Source organism: Chiloscyllium punctatum, chromosome 40 (assembly GCF_047496795.1).
Source record: "Chiloscyllium punctatum isolate Juve2018m chromosome 40, sChiPun1.3, whole genome shotgun sequence".
NCBI classification, from domain to species: domain Eukaryota; kingdom Metazoa; phylum Chordata; class Chondrichthyes; order Orectolobiformes; family Hemiscylliidae; genus Chiloscyllium; species Chiloscyllium punctatum.
This window is the reverse complement of record NC_092778.1, coordinates 60,577,749-60,599,311: the sequence shown is the minus strand read 5'-3', so window position 1 is coordinate 60,599,311 and position 21,563 is coordinate 60,577,749. Positions and strand designations below refer to the sequence as shown.

At 42.5% G+C, this 21,563-nt stretch overlaps 1 protein-coding gene and 1 long non-coding RNA gene across 2 annotated transcripts; both read left to right on the top strand.

Annotated features, from left to right (window-relative positions):
* Positions 1–67: 67 nt before the first annotated feature.
* On the top strand, positions 68–4,391 carry LOC140464668 (uncharacterized). Its single transcript, XR_011954958.1, has 3 exons — positions 68–384; positions 1,932–2,063; positions 4,044–4,391. It is a non-coding gene; the product is annotated as an uncharacterized lncRNA (long non-coding RNA).
* Positions 4,392–14,461: 10,070 nt separating this feature from the next.
* On the top strand, positions 14,462–18,896 carry LOC140464667 (interferon-inducible GTPase 5-like). Its single transcript, XM_072560036.1, has one exon. It carries the CDS (start codon positions 14,472–14,474, stop codon positions 15,612–15,614), a length of 1,143 nt encoding a protein of 380 aa, XP_072416137.1. The 5' UTR covers positions 14,462–14,471; the 3' UTR covers positions 15,615–18,896.
* The last annotated feature ends 2,667 nt before the right edge of the window (positions 18,897–21,563 follow it).

The window sequence follows — 21,563 nt, the reverse complement described above, 5'->3', positions numbered from 1 at the left end:
GTGATATAAACACGGGTCACGTGGGCCTGAGCGACCAATCGCTCCGCCCGTTTGGGTAACGATGGAAACGGCTGGGCCCTGAAGTGCCTGGGAGTGTCCACTGTGTCTTCCTGCCCACTGGGGGCTGCCAGAGCTGATCCACTCTCTCCATGGTCCTCTCCTGGAGGGGCCGATGTTGTACAAGGTTAAGAATCACATCACACCAGGTTATAGTCCAATGGGTTTATTTGAAAACACTGGCTTTTGGAGTGCTGCCCCTTCATCCATTGTTCGTGAGAGAGGAAGATCTTAGACACAGAATTTATAAGGAAAAGATCAATGGGTCGGACAACGAATTGAATGCACCAAAGCTGACTCTTAAGTCTTGCATCAGTTAGAATGGAGGTGCATGTTTCAATTGATTACTATGGAAATCTCAGAATTTCTTTCAAGTCACTGCCCTGAGATAACTCAAGGTGTTATCAATGTAAAGGCGGTGACACCTCAGGTCAGACAATGAGTTTTGGGCATGAGGTCTTGTTTGGAGTCGGTGTGTCTCAATCTGGAGTCAGACTGGTTTTATTTCCAAAGTAGGAGTTTATACAATGCCACATTGACTGACTGACTGACTGTCCACAAATTGTGAACAAAATAGAATGTATCTGCAAATGCATCCTACAGATTTATGTGTGCGCGTGTGAGAGAGGGGGAGAGTATATTTAGGGGGTGGGGGTGGAAGAAAGAGAGATTCCGTGTGTGTGAGACAAAGTGTATGTGTCTACGTGATGGGGAGAGAGACTGTGTATCTGGGTGTGTGTGGGGGGTGGGTAATGACTGTGTATGTGTGTGTGGGTGGGGGGGAAGGTGATGGGAAGTGAGAGTGTGTGTGTGTGTTAGACTTCTCAGATCTTGCAGCTGTCTTATCTTTAATCTTTTTAACAGTCTGTGGAAGATTTTTTCTTCTTTCTATTATTAAGCTGGATAGGGTTCAGAAGATATTTACCAGGATGTTGCTGAGTATGGAAGGTTTGAGTTATAATGAAAGGATAGATAGTCTGGGACTTTTTTCACTGGAGCATAGGTGGTTGAGAGGTGACCTGAAAGAAGTTTATAAAATAATGAGAGTTATAGATACAGTTGATGGTAATTGTCTTTTCCATAAGATGGAAAATTTCAAGATTCGGGGGCACATATTTTAAGGTGAGAGGAGAAGATTTAAAAAAGACACAAGGCAATTTATTTTTTACAGAAAAGGGCGGTTCAAGTGCTGAATGAACTTCCTGAGGAAGTGGTGGATGTGAGTACAATTACAATGTTGAAAAGACATTTAGATGGATACATGAATAGGAAAGATTTGAAGGGCTATAGGCCAGGAGCAGGCAGGTGGGACTAGTTTAGTTTGGGTTATGTTCTGCATGAGCTGGTTGGACTGAAGGGTTTGTTGCCATGCTGCATGACTCTATGACTGTCACCCATCCAGCAGCCCCCAATTTGAACAGTAACTTTTGCTTCGGAAAAGATATTAAGTTTGAAAGGGTTCAGAAAAGATTTACAATCATGTAGCTGAGGTTGGAAAGTTTGAGCTATAGGGCGAGGCTGAATAGGTTGAGGTTATTTTCCCTCAAGTGTCGGAGGCTGAGGGTTGGGGCAAATTTTGTCTGATAATAATCATGTGAAGCATCTTAGGACATTTTACTGTGTTAAAACAACAATTTAAATGTAAATTGACAATGATTTTAAAAACAAAGAGTGCTGTAGTTATTGGCCATGAAACCGGATCTGAACTAAACTGGCCACATCTGGCCTTTGAGCAGCCTCTGTGTAGTTAAAAACTTGTCAGCAAACTTAGCATCTGACAAGTGACTGATATTTAAGCAACATCTGCGTAGAAGAAATACAGACCATTTGAAGTGTTAAGAGATGTTGAGAAACGATTAAATTTGTTTTATCAGTACTAAACCAAAGAAATATGCTCCCAAAGCAAGTACTGTGAATGCTGGATATCTGAAATAGCATCACAAATTCCTGGAAATAGTCAGAAGTTCAGACAGCATCTGTGGAGAGAAACGAGGGTGATGTTTCAGGTTTGTGAATTTTCCCTGTTTTGGTGTTTTTCTGAAACGTAACGTGATTTATGGATGTCAGTATGAAATGAACTGACTGCAAATGGGCACTTTGATTGTCAGGTCCTTAGGCAGAAGCTGAGAGGGATCACCCATTCGGCATTTCTGGGTGAAGATGGTAGCAAATGCTTCAACTTTGATTGATGCGTACATGTGCCGGACCTACTATTTCTCAGAAGGTGATTATAAAGGAACAAGGTAGAATGAGTACATAAAATACCTTGCTTCTTAGCAATGGTAGGTCTAGCACATGTGCGCATTTTATGCACATATTCTTCCCTGTTCCTTTATAATCACCTGACTCCTTCTATTCTTGATAACCTCTCCAATGAAAATATATGTTAGAAAATAGCAATTAATATATTGGACATTTCTAAATGAGTTCTAAATTGCTGAACTGACAGCTGTCTACTGTCTACAGAGGTGGGTTACTAATGAATTTGGTGGTTTCAGTACTTGAATTGACATCCATACAAAATTATCTGACAAGAAGTTACTCCTAGGTCTAACTAGCATGTACAATTCTACAATATAAACATCCACCATGCACCCTCCCTGAGATGTGATCTCCTGGTAGAGGCAATAATTCCCAGAGAGAGAAAAGAAATCAATAATATTTGAAAATGAGTGGACTAGAGCTCCATACCAGATGAGGGTCAGACAAGTATGTGTTATTTGCAGGTTTACTGTTATTTTCCATCTGGGAAGCCAGATAAAATTCACCAATTAGGTGGAAGAATGGGAAAACATCTGTTGTGACCTCTGACCCCATTAAGCAAATGAAACCAGTCCCGGAAATCAGATTGACCTGGATTGGCATAACAATTTGAGCTGATCCCTACCCCACCATTGGAAAATAATCAGCTGACACTTGATGTAATGCAGCAAATTAAGATGCAGTGGTTATCACCTCACTTACCTCTGCCTTTCATTAGCTGTAAGTATGATCCCTGCTCCTCCACATAATCTTCTGAATGATCCACTTCCCCCTGTTCATTTGAAATTATTAGTTCACATAAACACAATCCGTTCCCTTCATACTTTTACAAAATTTGATTAAATTAGCCCTGAATCTCTGGTTCTCAAAAGATTACAGCTCCTTAAGACAATGTGGGCAATTAAAATGTTTTAAATGTGTCTTTAATCGTGTCCCCCTCATTTGAATCCATCTCAGAGCTTCTGCCATCATATGGCGTGACCAAAATTGGACAGAGGATTTCAACTGAGGCTTCACCAAACTGTACTTTGTTTTATGGTGATTTGACTGGTGAATATACCTCAGAATCCTGTTTGCTTTAGCTGTTAGATCACAGGTTTAGTTGTGAACTCTCAGTCATGCAATAAAAAAATCCAGACTTTTTCATTCATTGTTGGGCATAATTCTAGTCCACCGAGGATGTAAGTGTAAGTGTATAAGTGATCACCTTCTTACATGGTACTGCACATTTATAAGTTAAACATCATTGGGCTGCTCTTTCAACATGTAAAGATTTGTTTACAACAGTTGTTCATCAACATCTTAGTACCATCCTTTAACTGCAGAGTTGAGGTAGGACATGGGAGAAAAAAGTAAAGTTTTTCTTAAAGGACATGCATCTTGCCTAATCGCATCGTATTTGCCTTTCCCCCAGCTATAACTTTTGCCCTGCAGTATATACCAATCCCTTTCCATCGCTCAAATAAACATAATGAATTGTGGTCACTCTCACCAAAGTGCATACCTAACTCCATGTCACTGAAATAGAGCTCTGAGATATGAGTTGAATACATCTAGAACTTAAAGCTAGTATTATAAAAAATGTGTTTTCTGAATTGTTACTTTATAATATCATTGTTTGGATGTATATGTGTATCTTAATGTAAGCTATTGGAATGGAGACACTGTGTCCACTGAGGAGGTCAAAGAGAGGTCACGTGACCCAATTTGTGATTTGTCCACAGATGGTCAGGGAGAACTTGCCTTCAGAGGAACAGCCATTGTTCTCTATCTCTCTTTCTCATCAAAATTTGTGAATTGCAAACCCACTGGAAGACCTCATCACCACAAATTGAGGGTTTCTAAAGGAGAAGGCTGAGTCGATACCACTGTCTCCAGAGAAAGAGAATTCAACGAGCAGAACTGATCCAAGAGGAAACCTCAAGGCCAACTGTCTCTGCAGACAGTGACTTCAGCTATAGACTAGCATCTGGGAATAATCAGTGAATAATTTTATGTTCCAAATGTAACCATTACTGTATTGGTACAAAGTACTTCTAGGACAGCATTCTGCAGAGGTGCCTCACACCCACCACCCCCCCCCCCCCCCCCCCCCCGCCCCTCGCCAGGCTTGGAGATGGTTATGATTGTGTGTATTTTTTCAAGAAGGAGTTGGATATCTTTGCATATGGTGATAATCCTTGCATCTTTGTTTATGTAATTTTTTTTCACATTAAACAAATTCTTTATTTGTTACTTTAAGGAACCTGGCTGACCTTTCTAACACTGACCTATACAGTCTAATATGCAGTAATAATATTAGCAATATAACTTTCATTTTTAAATTGAAATCTTGTTGTGACCATTGAAAGAGTGGGATAAGGAATCAGCAATAAGATTGACTATTAATTTCCCTCAGAAATGACCTCACAAGCCTCTCAGTTCAAGGACAATTTGGGATTGGTAACAAATGTTAGCCTTTGCCAGTGACACCCACAGCCAATGAAAGCATAACAAAAACAGGTAAATTTGTCTATATTTAAACAAATAATGAAAATAAATATGAGACAAATTTTTTTCTTAAGGGACATGCATCTTGCCTAATTGCATTGTAATTGCCTTTTCCCCAGCTATAATTTTTGCCCTGTGATATATACCTATCCCTTTCCATCACTAAAGTAAACATAACCGAATTGTGGTCATTCTCACCAAAGTGCACACCTAACTCTAAATGTAACACCTAGCTGGATTCATTGACGAGTACCAAATCTTGTGGCCTTGCCCCTTGTTAGCCTGTCTACATACTAGTTAAGGAGTGGTTTAAAGAGCAGAGGAACTGAAAGCACGGCCACAATGTTGGAGTGATTCAAATAGGAGACGTGCAATTTTCCAGAATCAAAGAAGTATATGTATTATGAGCGTTTGTGATTTTAGAGGAGGTGTGACAGATCTGGAGGGGCAAAACCATGGAGAGATTTGCTAGCAAGGTAAGGTTTTTAAGGTTGCAATTTAACACTACCCACTCCATATCTTCCAGTTAACATGCATTCATCACAGGACATTGTGCGGAAATGTCAGTAATACCTTTAAAAATGCTTTTTGACTGAGAAGCAGAAATACACATATCAACTCATGTCAACAGAAATTAACCTCTGATTTGTCTCAGAATTTACCTTAAATAACATTTTTCTCCTTAAAGCAGATGGTGACTTTAGACATAGCTCAAGGCCCCCAAAAAATTAATGTATATTTATAAATTACAAGTAAGAAAATGGTGGGGGATGATAAGTTAGTTTGTGGATAACACAAAGATTAGCTGCTTGGCTGATGGTGAGAAAGGTGTTAAGTTACAGGAGGATATTGATGGGTTGGTCAGATGGGTAAATAAGTGGCAGATGGAATTCAACCCTGATATGTGTGAAATGATGCACTTTGGAAGAAGTAATACAACAAGGATCTACTCAATGAATGGCAGGACATTAGGAAGCTCAGATAAACAGAGGGATCTTAGGGAGTTTGTCAAGTTAACAGGGAAGTTAAGGCATACAGGAGCACAGCTGGAGTACCATGTGCAGTTTTGGTCACCACAGTGTAGTGTGGTGGAGGAAGTACAGAGGAGATTCACCAGAATGTTGCAAGGGATGGAACAGTTTAGCTCTGAAGAAAGGCTGGATAAGCTCAAGACAATTTTTGGAGCAAAGAAGGGTGATAGGATAACTGGTTGAAGTATGAAGATTGATGAGGGCAGAGCAGTAGATGTGATCTATATGGACTTCAGTAAGGCGTTCAACAAGGTTCCCCATAGGAGACTGATTAGCAAGGTTAGATCTCATGGAATACAGGGAGAACTAGCCATTTGGATACAGAACTGGCTCAAAGGTAGAAGACAGAGGGTGGTGGTGAAGGGGTATTTTTCAGACTGGAGGCCTGTGACCAGTGGAGTGCCACAAGGATTGGTGCTGGGCCCTCTACTTTTTGTCATTTACATAAATGATTTGGCTGCGAGCATAAGAGGTACAGTTAGTAAGTTTGCAGATGACGCCAAAATTGGAGGTGTAGTGGACAGCGAAGAGGGTTACCTCAGATTACAACAGGATCTGGACCAGATGAGCCAATGGACTGAGAAGTGGCAGATGGAGTTTAGTTCAGATAAATACAGGTGCTGCATTTTGGGAAAGCAAATCTTAGTAGGACTTATATACTTAATGGTAAGGTCCTAGGGAGTGTTGCTGAACAAAGAGACCTTGGAGTGCAGGTTCATAGCTCCTTGAAAGTGGAGTCGCAGGTAGATAGGATAGTGAAAAAGGCGTTTGGTATGCTTTCCTTTATTGGTCAGAGTATTGAGTACAGGAGTTGGGAGGTCATGTTGCAGCTGTACAGGACATTGGTTAGGCCACTATTGGAGTATTTCATGCAATTCTGTTCTCCTTCCTATTGGAAAGATGTGAACCTTGAAAGGGTTCAGAAAAGATTTACAAGGATGTTGCCAAGGTTGGAGGGCCTGAGCTACAGGGAGAGGCTGAACAGGCTGGGGCTGTTTTCCCTGGCATCAGAGGCTGAGGGGTGACCTGAGAGAGGTTTACAAAATTGAGGGGCATGAATAGGATAAATAGGCAAAGTCTTTTCCCTGGGGTTGGGGAGTCCAGAACTAGAGGGCATAGGTTTAGGATGAGAGGAGAAAGATATAAAAGAGACCTAAGGGGCAACTTTTTCATGCAGAGGGTGGTGCGTGTATGGAATGAGTTGCCAGAGGATGTGGTGGAGGCTGGTACAATTGCAACATTTCAGAGGCATTTGGATGGGTCTATGAATAGGAAGGGTTTGGAGGGATATGGGCCGGGTGCTGGCAGGTGGGACTAGATTGGGTTGGGATAACTGGTCAGCATGGATGGGTTGGACCAAAGGGTCTGTTTCCATGCTGTACATCTCTATGACTCTGTGACTCTATATAAGATTTTGAAGGGCATGGACAAGGTGGATAGAAAGCAACAGATCCCCTTAGTTGAGGGGTCAATAGCAAGGAGGCATAATGTTAAAGTGAAAGGCTAAGGGTTTAAATTTTCCCCAGGGGTGGTGGGAGTCTGGAATGTACTGCCTGAGGTGAGGAGGGATGGATTAGTTGACACAAGTAACCTCAGAACCTTTAAAAAGTACTTCAATGATCTTAAATTTGCATAACATTCAAGGCTATGGGTCAAGTGCTGGGAAGTGGGACTCATGTAGATTTAGAGTAGAGGTAAAAACAATAACTGCAGATACTAGAAACCAGATTCTGGATTAGTTGTGCTGGAAGAGCACAGAAGTTCAGGCAGCATCCAAGGAACAGCAAAATCGACGTTTCGGGCAAAAGCCCTTCGTCATTTAGAGTAGCATTTTGCCCTTGGGCTGAAGAGTCTCTTCCATACTGTATAGGAGAGTATGAAAACAGGGATGCAGAATTTAGGAGCAGGATTAGGCTATTCGTCCCTTTAATAAAATCAGGGTTGATTCCATCCTCTTGTTGATCAATAATCTATCGGAATAAATGGATTCAGTGTCAAATCTACACATCAGAACTGTGGAACCAGGATAAGCATCCACAATAACGAACGCTGGTGATTTCAAGTCGAAAACACTTCACCAAAATGTGTTGCCCACCCTATCACACCCCCATGGCTTGTTGGTCAGCCAGCGTCAGTTCCACTGAGATTGAGATGATACCCTTTTAATGTAGATCTTTAATCTGTACTGGGCCCCTGCTTCAAGAGAAAAAAAAAGTGGTACAGTCAGTTTTCAATATTTAAATGCAGTATTCACCAGGCTTCCCATTCCCTTTCCACCGTGACCATCCTGGAAGAGTCTTGCTTGTGCGGATTCTCTCTCTCTTTCACCTTGAGAGGGTTTGGCCTCAGAACAGAAGGTGTGTACCGCTCGATGGACGACACTGCGGTGATTTTACGCATGATTCCTCTGAGACGGTCCTGGCAGCTTGATCTTGGGACCTTTTGTAAGTTTTTTTTTTGCAGTTCTCTTGTTCCTGTGAGCGAGCCCGGAAATTTTCAAAGCCCCTCAAATGCAGAATTAAAAAACAGGAATGGATGGGAAGGGGGCTTTTTCAGTGGCAGTGGCGCTGATGCTGCAGACACGGGCTGGAGTTAAGAGCTAAACACTGAGGCTAACGGCCTGGAGAATAGTGCAGAGGCTGCACAGATGTGAGAGATGGTGAATCGTTATCTCTTTAGAGCAGAATCTGTGAAGTGTAAAGGGGAGAGGAACAATGCTGAGGACGCTTTGGGAAATGCAATCGGGGTGTGCAGTAATTTTTGGAACACAGTGCATAAAGAAAGTCCTGATGCAGATGAACATGCTTGCTGCAGGGTATCTGGACCTGCACCTACAGCACTGTAACCTGCAAAGCTCTGGACAAGATGTTGCAAGGTGGGGTTAGAATGGGCTGGCACAGACCCAATGGGCTGAATGGCATCTTTCTGTGCCAAGTCGTTCTAACTTTGTTCATCACCCCCTCAACCTCTGATGTCTTTCCAGTAAACTGTAAATCTTTCTCTATTCATGCATGGGATGCTGGTTGGGCCAGTATTTATTGCCTACATCCCTAATTGCTCCTTGAGAAGGTGGTGGTGAGCTGCCTTCTTGAACTGCTGCAGTCCTTGTACTGGAGGTTGACCTCCCAATGCCATTAGGGGAATAGTTCTGAGATTTTGACCCAGCGACAATGAAGGGTCAGTGATATATGGAACACAAGATGTGGATTAATGAGGCATGAGTTGCTGCATTAATATGGTCAGCAGCCTATTTTCATTAATCCAGCCATAACATCGAATAACTGGATTCTAGTCAGTTGTTTCGTCTGAAGCACAATTCTGCTCCGGGTTTTCCCTCATCTACAAAGCTGAATCCAGAAAGGATACGAGTCAAAGGCAACTGTGTGGAGTTAGACCACCGATCAGTCAATGATTGCACTGAACGGGGGAACAGGCTCAAGGGGCTAAATGGTCTCCTTCTGTTCCTACGTTCTTATGAAGTTGGAATACTTTCAAACCTGATGACCCCCTAGTCAGTTCTTCCCAACGTCAAAGTGAACTTCTCCAAGGACTCTTCATTCTTTCTTACCTTTGTTTTACACAATCCCTTATCCATTCCCACATGCTAAGCTTAAAGGACAGCCTTTTGAAAGTCATTTGGAAATCCTGAATGCTAATTGTAAAAGGTTATGCAGATGACCCTCAGATTTACTCTGAATAATTGATTCCCATTAGTTTTCCATGGTTACCCTTCGCTGTAAGCCTGATGGTGTGTTGTTGTTTTGTCATCCTTTTTGAACATGGGCACCGCATTAGCCTCTTCCCAATGTGCTGTATCTCCCAAGTGTCAGATCAACCTGTCATAAATATTCTCAATCCTTCACAGATCTCCCATTTTATAAAATCCCTACAGTGTGGACGTAGGTCATTCAGCCCATCAAGTCCACATGGACCATCTGAAGAGCATCCCACCCAGACCCAACCCATCCCTGTAATCATGCATTTCCCATGGCTAATCCACCTACCCTACGTATTCCTGGACACTGTGGGCAATTTAGCATGGCCAACCCACCCAACTAGCACATCTTTGGACTATGGGAGGAAACCAGAGTACCCAGAAGAAACCCACACAGAGACAGAGAAAAAGTGCAAACTCCACACAGACAGTCACCCAAGAGTGGGATTGAACCTGAGTCCCTAGCACTGTGAGGCAGTAGTGCTAACTACAGGGCCACCATGCAACCCCAATTTCTTGTACATTGTCAGCTTTGCTGAATAACTATAAAGAGGACAAGAAATATTAAGGAATTTCAGCCCAAATTGCTGTTCAATTGTGTGACATTTAAAGGATTCAGTTGTCCCTTATGTTGATTCCTAAATGGCAGGTGGACATGGCCAGCAGAGTCAGCATTTGTTGTCCATCCCTAATTGCCCTTGAACCCAGTGGCTTGCTGGGCCAGTTCAGAGTCAACCATATTGCTCTGGTCAGATGTAGGGCAGACCATGTAATGTCTCACCCGGATATTAAAAAAGCAAGTGGGTTTCCAACTAACAATAGTTTCATAGTCATCATTAATGGGAGACTGCGTTGCATGAATTGAATTTAAATTCTTCCAGCTGCTGTGATGAGATTTGAACCTAAAACATTAGCCTGAGAACTCTGGATATTATCCCAGCGATGCATAGAATATGTGTACAATTCTTAGTAGCACACAGCAGGAAATGAAGGGCCTATTGTGGAGGGTGCAGAGAAACTTTACCCAGAACAATGTCAGCGATAAGGTTCTCTGCAGTTCACTGAATTGTTACATGTAGAAGGAGGCTATTTGGCCCATCGTATCTGCAGCAGCTCTCCAATGAGCATCACAACTCAATGCCATTCTCCTGCTTTATGTCCATATTCAAACAATCAACCAAGGACCTCCTAAATTCATGAGTTGACTCTGAATTCAGCACACGTCCATGCAGTGGAGTTTAGACCCAAACCATTTGTTGTGTAAAAAGGATTTTTTTAACATCACATTTGCAAATCACTTTAAATTCTTGAAGAGATTGGAGAAGATTCTAGGGAAACCTAAGTACTCCAAATTACAAGGCTGTTAAAAAAAAGAGCTATTTCCTCTTGCAAATGGGTCAATATAGAACATATAGAACACTACACACAGGAACAGGTCTTTGGCCCACTATGTCTATACCAATCATTATGCCTTTCTCAAATAATCTTATCTGTCTGCACATGGTCCATATTCCTCTCTTCCTTTCTGTTCATGTGTCTGTCTAAGTACCTCTTAAACTTTGCTATTGTATCTGCTTCTACCACTTCCTTGACAGTGTGTTCCAGAGGTAAAAACAATGACTGCAGATGCTGGAAACCAGATTCTGGATTAGTGGTGCTAGAAGAGCACAGCAGTTAAGGAAGCTCCATGGATGCTGCCTGAACTGCTGTGCTCTTCCAGCACCACTAATCCAGAGTGTGTTCCAGACCCTACCATCATCTGTATAAAGAACTTGCCCCACACATCTCCTTTAAACTTTCCCCCTCTCACCTTAAACCTATGGCCCCTAATGTTTGAGATTTCTATCCTGGGAAAAGATGCAGACTGTCCACGCTAACATTGCCTCTCATAAGTTTATATACTTCTATCAGAAGACCTTTGATGCTCGAGCAAAAACATTCCAAGCTTATCCAACCTCTCCTTATAGCTAATATACACCAATCCAGGCAACTCCTGGGAAAGTCTTCTCCACTCTCTCCCAAGCCGCCACGTCCTTCCTGTAGTGCTGCGACCAGAACTGCACACAATACTCCAAATGTGGCCTGACCAAAGTTTTATACAGCTGCAACATGACTTACCAACATCTTTATTCAGTACCCCAGTCAACGAAGGCAAGCATACTATATGCCTTCTTTGCCACTTTATCCACTTTCAGGGAGCTATGGACTTGGATCCCTCTGTATATTAATGCTCCTAATGCCATTTAACTTCCTCTTGCATCCCAAAATCTATCACTTCACATTTGTCTGGATTAAACTCCATCTGCCATTTCTCTGCCCAACCTTCCAGCTGATCTAAATCCTGCTGCATCCTTTGACAATCTTCCTCGCTGTCCACAACTCCATTAATTTCCAAGTCATCTGCAAACTTACTAACCAGACCACCCAAAGTTCCATCCAATTCATTTATATATATTACAAACAACAAAGGTCCCAGTACTGATCCATATGGAATACCACTGGTCACAGACCTCCAGCCTGTGAAAATCACTGCTCCACAACTGCCCTCTGTCTTCGATGACTAAGCCACTTTTATATCCAACTTACCAACTCATCAGGGATTCCATACAATTAGATCTTCTAGTGCAGCCTACCAGGAGAAACCTTGCCAAATGCTTTAGTACAGTCAATACAGACAACATCCACTGCCTGTCCTTAACCAATTGCCTACATGACTTCCTCAAAAACCTCAATTAAGTTTGTGAGAGAAGACTTCCCCTGCAAAATGCCATGCTGAATATCCCTACTAAGTCCATTATTCTCCAAATGTAAGGAAATCCTTTCCCTAAGAATCTTATCCGATAATGTCCCTACCACTGATGTGAAGCCTATAATTTCTTGGAGTATCCCTGTTGCCTTCTCGAACAAAGGACAGCATTGGCTGTTCTCCAGTTGTCCAAGACCTTGCCTGTCATGAAAGAAGATGCAACGATTTCTGTCAAAGCCTGAGCAATCTCCTCCACTGCCTCCTTCAGTATCCTGGGATAGATCCCTTCAGCCTTGGGGCTTATCTACCTGAAGACATCTAAGACCTCCTCCTTCATAATATTAACCTGCCCCAGAGTATCAACAAACCCCACTCTAAACTTAACATCATCTGTGTCTTTAAATGCTTTCCTGTGTTCTTGAGTGGACCTATCTTTTCCCTAGTTGTCCTTGTGCTCCTAATAAATGTGTAAATTGCCTTGGAATTCTCCTTGTCAAAACCATTTCATGGCTCTTTCTAACACACCTAATTTCTTTTTAAAATTCTGTTCTGCTTCTTTTATACTCCTCAAAGGCCATATTTGATTTCTGTTGCCTTCCTTCCTCTTTTTAACTAAATGTACAACATCTCTCATCATCCAAGGTTCCTGAATCTTGCTATCCTTATCTTTCATCCTCACAGGAACATGTTGGTCCCGAGCTCTGATCAAATGGCTTTTGGAAGACTTCCACTTGTCAGATGTGTCAAAAAGCCTCCTGCAAGCTAATTTTTATTTTCTACTAGATTTCCTACAGTACGGAAACAGGCCCTTCAGCCCAACAAGTCCACACCAACCCTTCGAAGAGTAACCCACCCAGCCCCATTCCCCTATTTACCCTTGACTTGGCAATTTAGCATGGCCAATTCACCTGATCCACACATCTTTGGATTATGGGAGGAAACTCACACAGACAGTTACACAAGTTGGGAATTGAACCTGGATCCCTGGTATTGTGAGGCAGCTGTGCTAACCATTGAGCCACTGTGCCAACTAGTTTCTCCAATTCCTGGATAATACTGTTGTAAGTTGCCTTCTCCCAGTTTAGCACTTTCACTCAAGGACCAGTCTTGTCCTTTTCCATAACTAGCTCAAAACATACAGAATTATGATCACTGTTCCCAAAATGCTTCCTCACTAAAACTTCAATCACTTAACCAGGCCCATCCCCAATACAAGGTCTAATACAGCCCCTTTCCTAGTTGGACTATCTACATATTGTTTCCACATAGCTGAGTGATTTAAAATAATTGGCTAAAGGATGATGAAATGAGGAAAAATTTAGAATCTGCAGAACTCTGTCCAAATGATGGAATTTGGATCCATAAAATGTTTGAAAGGCATTTGGACATGTAGTTGCAAAAAAAGATTGTAGATGTATGGGGGAGAAACAGATTCAGAACTAAATTGGGCAACTCTTTCCAAGGTCCAATAAAGGTGTGATGGGCCAAGTGAACTCCTAGTCTGCTGAAAGACTCTATGATTCAATGAAAGGCAGGCCAGAAATAAATTGGTGTGCAACTCATTCTTCTGATTCAGCACATTTCTTGTGCAAGTTGCACATTTTTTTGACTTGACGTCCCGAAATGCCAAACCACTCCTCTCCCCTCGAAGAAAAACGAAATACTGCAGATGCTGGAAATCTGAAACAAACACAGAGGACGCCGGAGAAACTCAGCAGGTCTGGCAGCATCTGTGGAGAAAGCAAGTTAATGTTTCGAGTTTGGTGCCTACTCACATCAGACTCAAAATTTTAACTCTGTTTTTCTCTCTCTACAAGTTGCTGTCAGACCTGCTGAGTTTCTCCAGCATTTGCTGTGTTTGTTTCACTCCTCTAACCTGTTAGACGTCCATTTGTTATGCTAGCACCCTTCATTTGACTTGGTATTGCATGTGATGCTGATGAGTAAGACAGGGAGCTTATTCATCTCTGCAGATGCCATGTGAATAAACTTGTGCTGGGGGTTAATTTCTTGCATTTTATATTGTTCATAATCTAGTTATGTTGAGATTACCTTCATTGAGTACTCTCCATTGAAGGGTCAATTGGATATATGGTAAACCTGGATGTATTATGTAAGTGTTCCTTTTTTCCTCACAGAACCAATGACTGCGTCTTCCACATTCTTCAATATGGAAGAAATTGAACGTCTTCAAGCCAGTTATAACGCTGGTGGTTTAGAAGCAGTTATACCAGAAATAAAGAATAAATTAGATGTCCTGGATAGTGCACAGCTTAACATTGCAGTTATGGGTGAAGGAGGCTCAGGGAAATCGACCTTGATCATGGCAATGATAGACCTTGAAATGAGTGAGGAGGGAAGAGTTGTTGACACTGAAACCATTAAAGAACCAATTGGATATCCGCACCCTGTTCTGCCAAATGTCCAATTCTGGGAACTTCCAGGAATGGACCTTTCTAATCTGGAACTGAATGATGACCTAAAGACGGTAAACGTTGAACGATATGACATATTTATCATTGTGTCAGACTGTCGATTCAAGGGAAGCGCTGGGGAGTCTGCTAAAGCAATCCTACAAAAGGGCAAACCGTTATACTTGGTTCAGACGAAAGTTGACAGTCTGACTGGCAATGCAGAGGGAATGGAGAGTGTGGCTTTTGACGATGAATTAGGAAAGCTGAGGGCGGACTGTGCCAGCAACTTGGAAGAGGCGGACGCTGCGGCAGCCGAGGTCTTCCTGATTTCCGCTTTCCACCCAGACAAGTTTGATTTCCCCGCGCTAAAGCTGGCCCTCGCAAACCACCTGCAAAACGTGAACAAGGCGGCGATCCTGCTCTCTCTCCCCAGTGCGACGTCCCAGATTATGGAGCAGAAGAGAAAAATGTTAGAGAAAAGAGTCTGGGTCACAGCGACGCTGGCTGGAGCGGTGGGAGCAGTACCTGTTCCTGGATTGTCCTTTGCCACTGCCTTGGGGTTGTTGGTTGCAGGGTCCGTGTATCTCTGGCACCACCGGGATCTACGCAAGAAGTGTTTGCAGAAGTTGGCTGCCACAGCTGGCAAGCCCCTGCCATCTCTGCAAACTGCAATCGAGTCGCCAGGTAAAACATCCCGAACACTGATCCGAACACTGCTGTGCTTCACTGCTGTCGCCTGCACAGTAGCTGAGGTCAAACTGCGCGTCTCACCCCTGATTATTTCCGTCTTTGGAGCGGTGTCCTCGTTCTGTTTCACTGCCGCGCTCCTGAAGGATTCGCTAAACGAGCGAGTGAAAACCACACAAAGGCTGGTGACCACTGCATTTGAAACCAATTAAAGGCAAACCCCGGCATGTTCATTCGCCCTGTTCAAGCTGGGGATCCGCCACAGGGCAGGTGTTCTGCTCGTTTTTTTCCCCCCCACTCCCTCGCAGTCTTGCTTCAGTCACATGTTTCTAAGCCATTTTCAGCTTCAATGAGCGATATGAAAATACCCGAGGGGGGAATGGCACCATGGGAATGGTATCTGAAAGGAGAGTGTTCCTGTGAAACCTTTCGTAAGCCACAATGGCGTAACGTGAAGAAGCTTTATCTGGGAAAAGTTACTTTGATAAAAGCGAAAATCCTCTTTGGATTTCTTCTGGTTAGCAAAACAGGTACTAAAGTAGGTCCTTCATAAAAGCAAAGTGGCTTTTGAAAAGCGGGGATACCAGTAATGATCAGTAATTGCAGAGGCCCAAGCTAGTGATCCAGCAACTTGGGTATAGGAAGGATATTATTAAGCTGGAGAGGGTTCAGAAGAGGTTTACCAGGATGTTGCCATTTATGGTAGGTCTGAGTTATAAAGAAACGCTGGATAGGCTGGGCCTGTTTTTCCTAGAGTGTAGGTGATCGGGAGGTGACCTAATAATAGTTCATAAAATAATGAGGGGTACAAATAGAGTTAATAGTAGTTGTCTTTTCCCTAGGATGGGGGATTTTAAGACTAGGGGGCACATTTTTAAGGTGAGAGGAGAGAGATTTCGAAAAGACATGGGGGCAATTGTTTTTACACAGAGGGTGGTTCATGTGTGAAATGAATCTCCAGAGGAAGTGGTGGATGTGGGCACAGTTACAACGCTTAAAAGACATTCAGATAAGTACATAAGTGGTAAAGGTTTGGGGGGGGGTATGGACCAGGAGCAAGCAGGTGGGACCGGTTTAGTTTGGGGTCTTGTTCAGCATGGACTGGTTGGGCCAAAGGGTCTTTTTCCATGCTGTATGATTCTATGGCTCTTGTAGTGCACCATTGTCTGAGCCAGGAGGCCCAGTTCAAATCTCCACAGGTGTGTAATAACATCTCTGAACAGGTTGATTTAGAAAACATCTAGATGTTCCAAATTAAGAATGCCCGAGGTCATTTCCTCTGGCCTTTCTCATGGGTGGTCAAAGGAAACACGTGTCTTCTTCACCTCTGCAGTCGCTGTGTCCCAAAGTTCCAGCTCTTACCACATTGTACAATCACAAGGAACAGGAGCAGATAGAGGCCACTTCCATCAGCAACACAGGCTAAGCTCCATAGTTTGCCAAAGCTTCAATGGGTAATACTCACTAAACCAGACGTGGTCTTCTGAGTTGGGAGATATGAAAACCTTTGAATAGGAATAATCTGAAGATAGATCTTGAAGATTTCAAGCGATGGAGCAGTAGCCATCCAACCCCTTGAGCCTGTTTCATTGTTCAGGGCTGGTTGGAGTGCAACCTTAGCTCCATGTTTTGGGCCCTCCTCTCCCCCACCTCCCTCTCCCATAGTCAAGGGGAAGTGGCAATGTAGTCAAAATGCCACTAGACTGGTAACCCCTAGAGCCAGGGCCATGGTTTGGGGATTCAACCACGACAGTGAATTTGAATTCAAATTTTAATTCAATATATCATAAATTGGACCTGTATTCACTTGAATTTAGAAGGATGAGAGGGAAATCTGATTGAAACGCATAAAACTCTAATAGGGCTGGACAGACTAGATGTGAGGAGGATGTTTGCCCTGGCTGGGGAGAACCAGAGGACACAGTCACGGGATACAGAGTGAAAGGTTTCTTCACTCAAAACGTTAGTGAATCTATGGAATTCTATTCATGAGGTTATGAAGGCCAAGTCCATTTATGCAAGAAAGTTAGGTTTTTAGATATTTGATATAAACGGAAAGATATGCAGAGAAAGTAGGAAGATGGCATTGAGACAGAGGACCAGCCATGATCATAGTGAAGCAAAACTAATATCATTTGCAAAATGCCTTGCAAGAACTGTAACAAACACTACATTGGACAAACAGGCAGAAAACTAGCCACCACGATACATGAACATCAACTAGCCACAAAATGACATGACCCTCTCTCACTAATATCCTTACATACAAATGAAGAAGGACACCACTTTGATTGGGATAACACATCCATCCTAGGACAAGCCAAACAGAGACACGCACGTGAATTCCTCGAAGCATGGTATTCCAACCGGAACTCTATCAGCAAACACATTGATGTGGGCCCGATTTACCACCCCCTGAGAAAAAGAACAGGAAATGACATAACCATGGAAATGACATCACCACAGGAAATGGCATCACCAATCCAAAGAACCCCAAACATATAAATAAAAAGCAGGAATCATCAGCAGTGCTTCGTCCAGAGGCTCACTGAAGATGTTACCTAGTATGGTGTCGAAACATCTGAAAATGAACCTTCCAACTCAGCGAGCAAACCTACATCCAGAACCACAACCTGAGTTACAAATCTTCTCAAAATTCGCTTGCCTTATAATTCTTGCAAGCTCATATTTTCCCACATTATAGTCAATCTGCCAAATGTTTGCCCATGCACTTTATCAAGACCTTTTTGCAGTCTTTTTATGTATCTCCTCCAAAAATACACTGTTGAGCATGGCCTGCAGTCGTTACTTGGGCCTGGGGTGACTCACAAAAGAGTAGGGGCAACACCACCCCAACCCCAAAAGCAAGTCACAAATGACCCCACATCCATAGGTACTTTGTGTTCCCTCAGCTTTTGTCTCCATCACAAATCATTCACAAAACTTTCTGAAAGGCTGAGTGAACTATATCGTGGAATATTTGAATGGCTAGTCCTCCTTGAATAGTTTGCAGAGAAGTCACAGAGTTTGATCAGATAGTTTAAAGGAAGATTGTTGCATATTTTTCTGCTGTTTACTGACCTCTGCTCCGGCTGGTGATGTTCCACACCAGAGATAACTTGCTGAAAATGAACTCTGATCTCTTCCTTCTCAACTCATGTGGATTAGCTGTTGTTTGGACATTTTGATACAGGCAATCCTGCAACTTACCCATTCGAATGACTTCCATTAATCATTTGCTTATATAAAGCTAGGAAACTTTGTCATTCTTTTTTAAACAGGAATCGGTAAATTAAAGAAAAATGGATTGTTTTATCAGATTATCACATTGTTGTTTGTGCAAAGAAGTTGCCATATTTCCTACTTTAAAGTAATGACTAATTCAGAATACTTCATTGGCTGTAAAGTACTTTGGAATGTAGGGGATATGAAATGTTTGACATAAATGCAAGCTTTTCTCTTTTCTCCCTAGTATATGGATACATTAAAATACTCCAGTGCTGTCTCATCATTTTTATGGATAGTTTAAGTAAATAAATATAAAAAACATTAAAAATTAATTGAAAGAAAATTAGATGAATATACAGATTAATTGTGAAGCATATGCATGTACTAATGCAGTTGACTGTCCTTCATGTGTTGATTTATTAATATCACATGTTACCTCAAAATTAAAAAGAAGACCTTATTCAAGAGTGCAAGAGGGAATATTGGAAAGTGCACTTAAGCCACACTTGGCAGACACAGTGTCGTATTCCTAGGGACTTGTTAACAGACGTCCTGATGATTATTGATGAAGATGCAATCAAATATACAGGAGGACGATATTAGTGTGAGGGAACCTGGTTTACAGAAAACAAGTTCCTTCTTAAAAACCTGCCATAGATCAATCAAAACCATATTGATATGGGCCATTAATTGTCATATGAATGATATTGTATTCTGCCTATGTGTGTTCTGAAGCTCATTAAGAGTGTCAGTGTGAATTTTATCTTTGAGTTTGAACTTATCTGTTATGTCTAATAAGTTATGCAGGCCAAACCAATATGTTTAATTTGTACAGAACGCACGAGAAAGAAGTCTTGAGATTAGAGGCTGGAAGATGAAAGCCGTCCAACACTTTTCAGCTCCAGTACAGCACTGGTTTCTGAGATAATCCCAGAGTTTTTGCTTTTGTACATTGTCTGAAAGTCCATTGAACATTGTTTGAATAGATTTTTACTTTGTCAGTGAGGTCCATGAGAGATGACAGCGACTATCCAGCTTGTTTTACATCTGTCCTGAACTTTATGTCCATTGAAGTCAAAATCTCCCCTTCTGTGTGAGGAAGAACAAATTATAACAGTTCTAAACCTGGCTTTTTAAAAAATCAGAAGACTGCAGTAAGAAAGTGAATTTTGTCCATCGCCCCTTGACATACAATGACATTCCCATCACTGAATACCCCCCACTATCAACATTCTGGGAGGTGGGAGGGGGGCTGTTATCATCGACCAGAAATTGAACTGAACTAGCCATATAAGTGCTGTATCTAATGAAAGCAAAATACTGTGGAAGTTGGAAATCTCAGTACATCTGGCAGCATCTGTGGAGAGAGAAACGGCATTCATGTTTTATGTTTGGTAAGGCTTGTAAATACTGTGGCCACAAGAGCAAATCAGCGACTAGGAACACTGCTGAGTAATTCATTCCCTGACTCCCTGGAGCCTGTCCACCACTTACAAAGCAGAAGACAGAAGTGTGATGGAATATTGCACAATTGCCTGATGGGTGCAGCTCCAACAAGACACAAAAAACTTGACATCTTCCAGGACAAAGCAGCCCACTTGATTAGGACCACATCCACAAATGTTCATGTCACTCTACCATTGACAGTAGCAGCAATGTGTACCATCCACAACATGTGGAGATGCTGGTGTTGGACTGGGATGGATAAAGTCAAAGGTCACATAGAGTCAGAGAGATGTACAGCACAGAAATAGACCCTTCGGTCCAATTTATCCATGCCAACCAGATACCCTAAACTAATCTCATCCCATTTGCCAAAACTTGGCCCATATTCCTCTAAACCCTTCCTATTCATAAAACCATCCAGATGCCTTTTAAATGTTGCAATTGTACCAGTCTCCACCACTTCCTCTGGCAGCTCATTCCATACACACACCACCCTCTCTATGAAAATGTTGCCTCCTTAGGTCCCGTTTATATCTTTCCCCTCTCACCCTAAATCTATACCCTCTAGTTCTGGACTCCCCCACCCCAGGGAAGAGACTTTGTCTATTTATCCTATCTATGCCCCTCATAATTTTATAAACCTCAATGAGGTCACCCCTCAGCCTTCAACACTCCAGGAAAAACAGCTCTAATCAGCCTCTCCCTATAGCTCAAATCCTCCAACCCTGGCAACATCCTTGTAAATCGTTTCTGAAACCTTTCAAGTTTCACAACGTCTTTCCGATAGGAAGGAGACCAGAATTGCATGCAATATTCCAAAAGTGACCTAACCAACATCCTGGACAGCCGCAACATGACCTCCCAAATCCTGTACTCAATGCTCTGACCAATAAAGGGTGGCACAGTGGTTAGCACTTCTGTCTCACAGTGCCAGCGACCCGGGTTCAATTCCCGGCTCAGGAGTGGAGTGGAGTTTGCACATTCTCCCCGTGTCTGTGTGGGTTTCCTCCCACAGTCCAAAAATGTGCAGGTCAGGTGAATTGGCCATGCTAAATTGCTCACTGTTAGGTGAAGGGGTAAATGTAGGGGAATGGGCCTGGGTGGGTTGCTCTTCAGATGGTCGGTGTGGACTTGTTGGGACGAAGGGCCTGTTTACACACTGTAAGTAATTTAATCTAAAATACCAAATGCCTTCTTCACTGTCCTATCTGCCTGCGACTCTACTTTCAAGGAGCAATGAACCTGTACTCCAAGGTCTCTTTGTTCAGGAACACTCCCTAGGACCTTATCATTAAGTGTATAAGTCCTGCTAAGATTTACTTTCCCAAAATGCAGCACCTCGCATTTATCTAAATTACACTCCATCTGCCACACTTCAGCCTATTGGCCCATCTGATCAAGATCCTGTTGTAATCTGAAGTAACCTTCTTCACAGTCCACTACACCTCCAATTTTGGTGTCATCTGCACACTTACAAACTACATCTC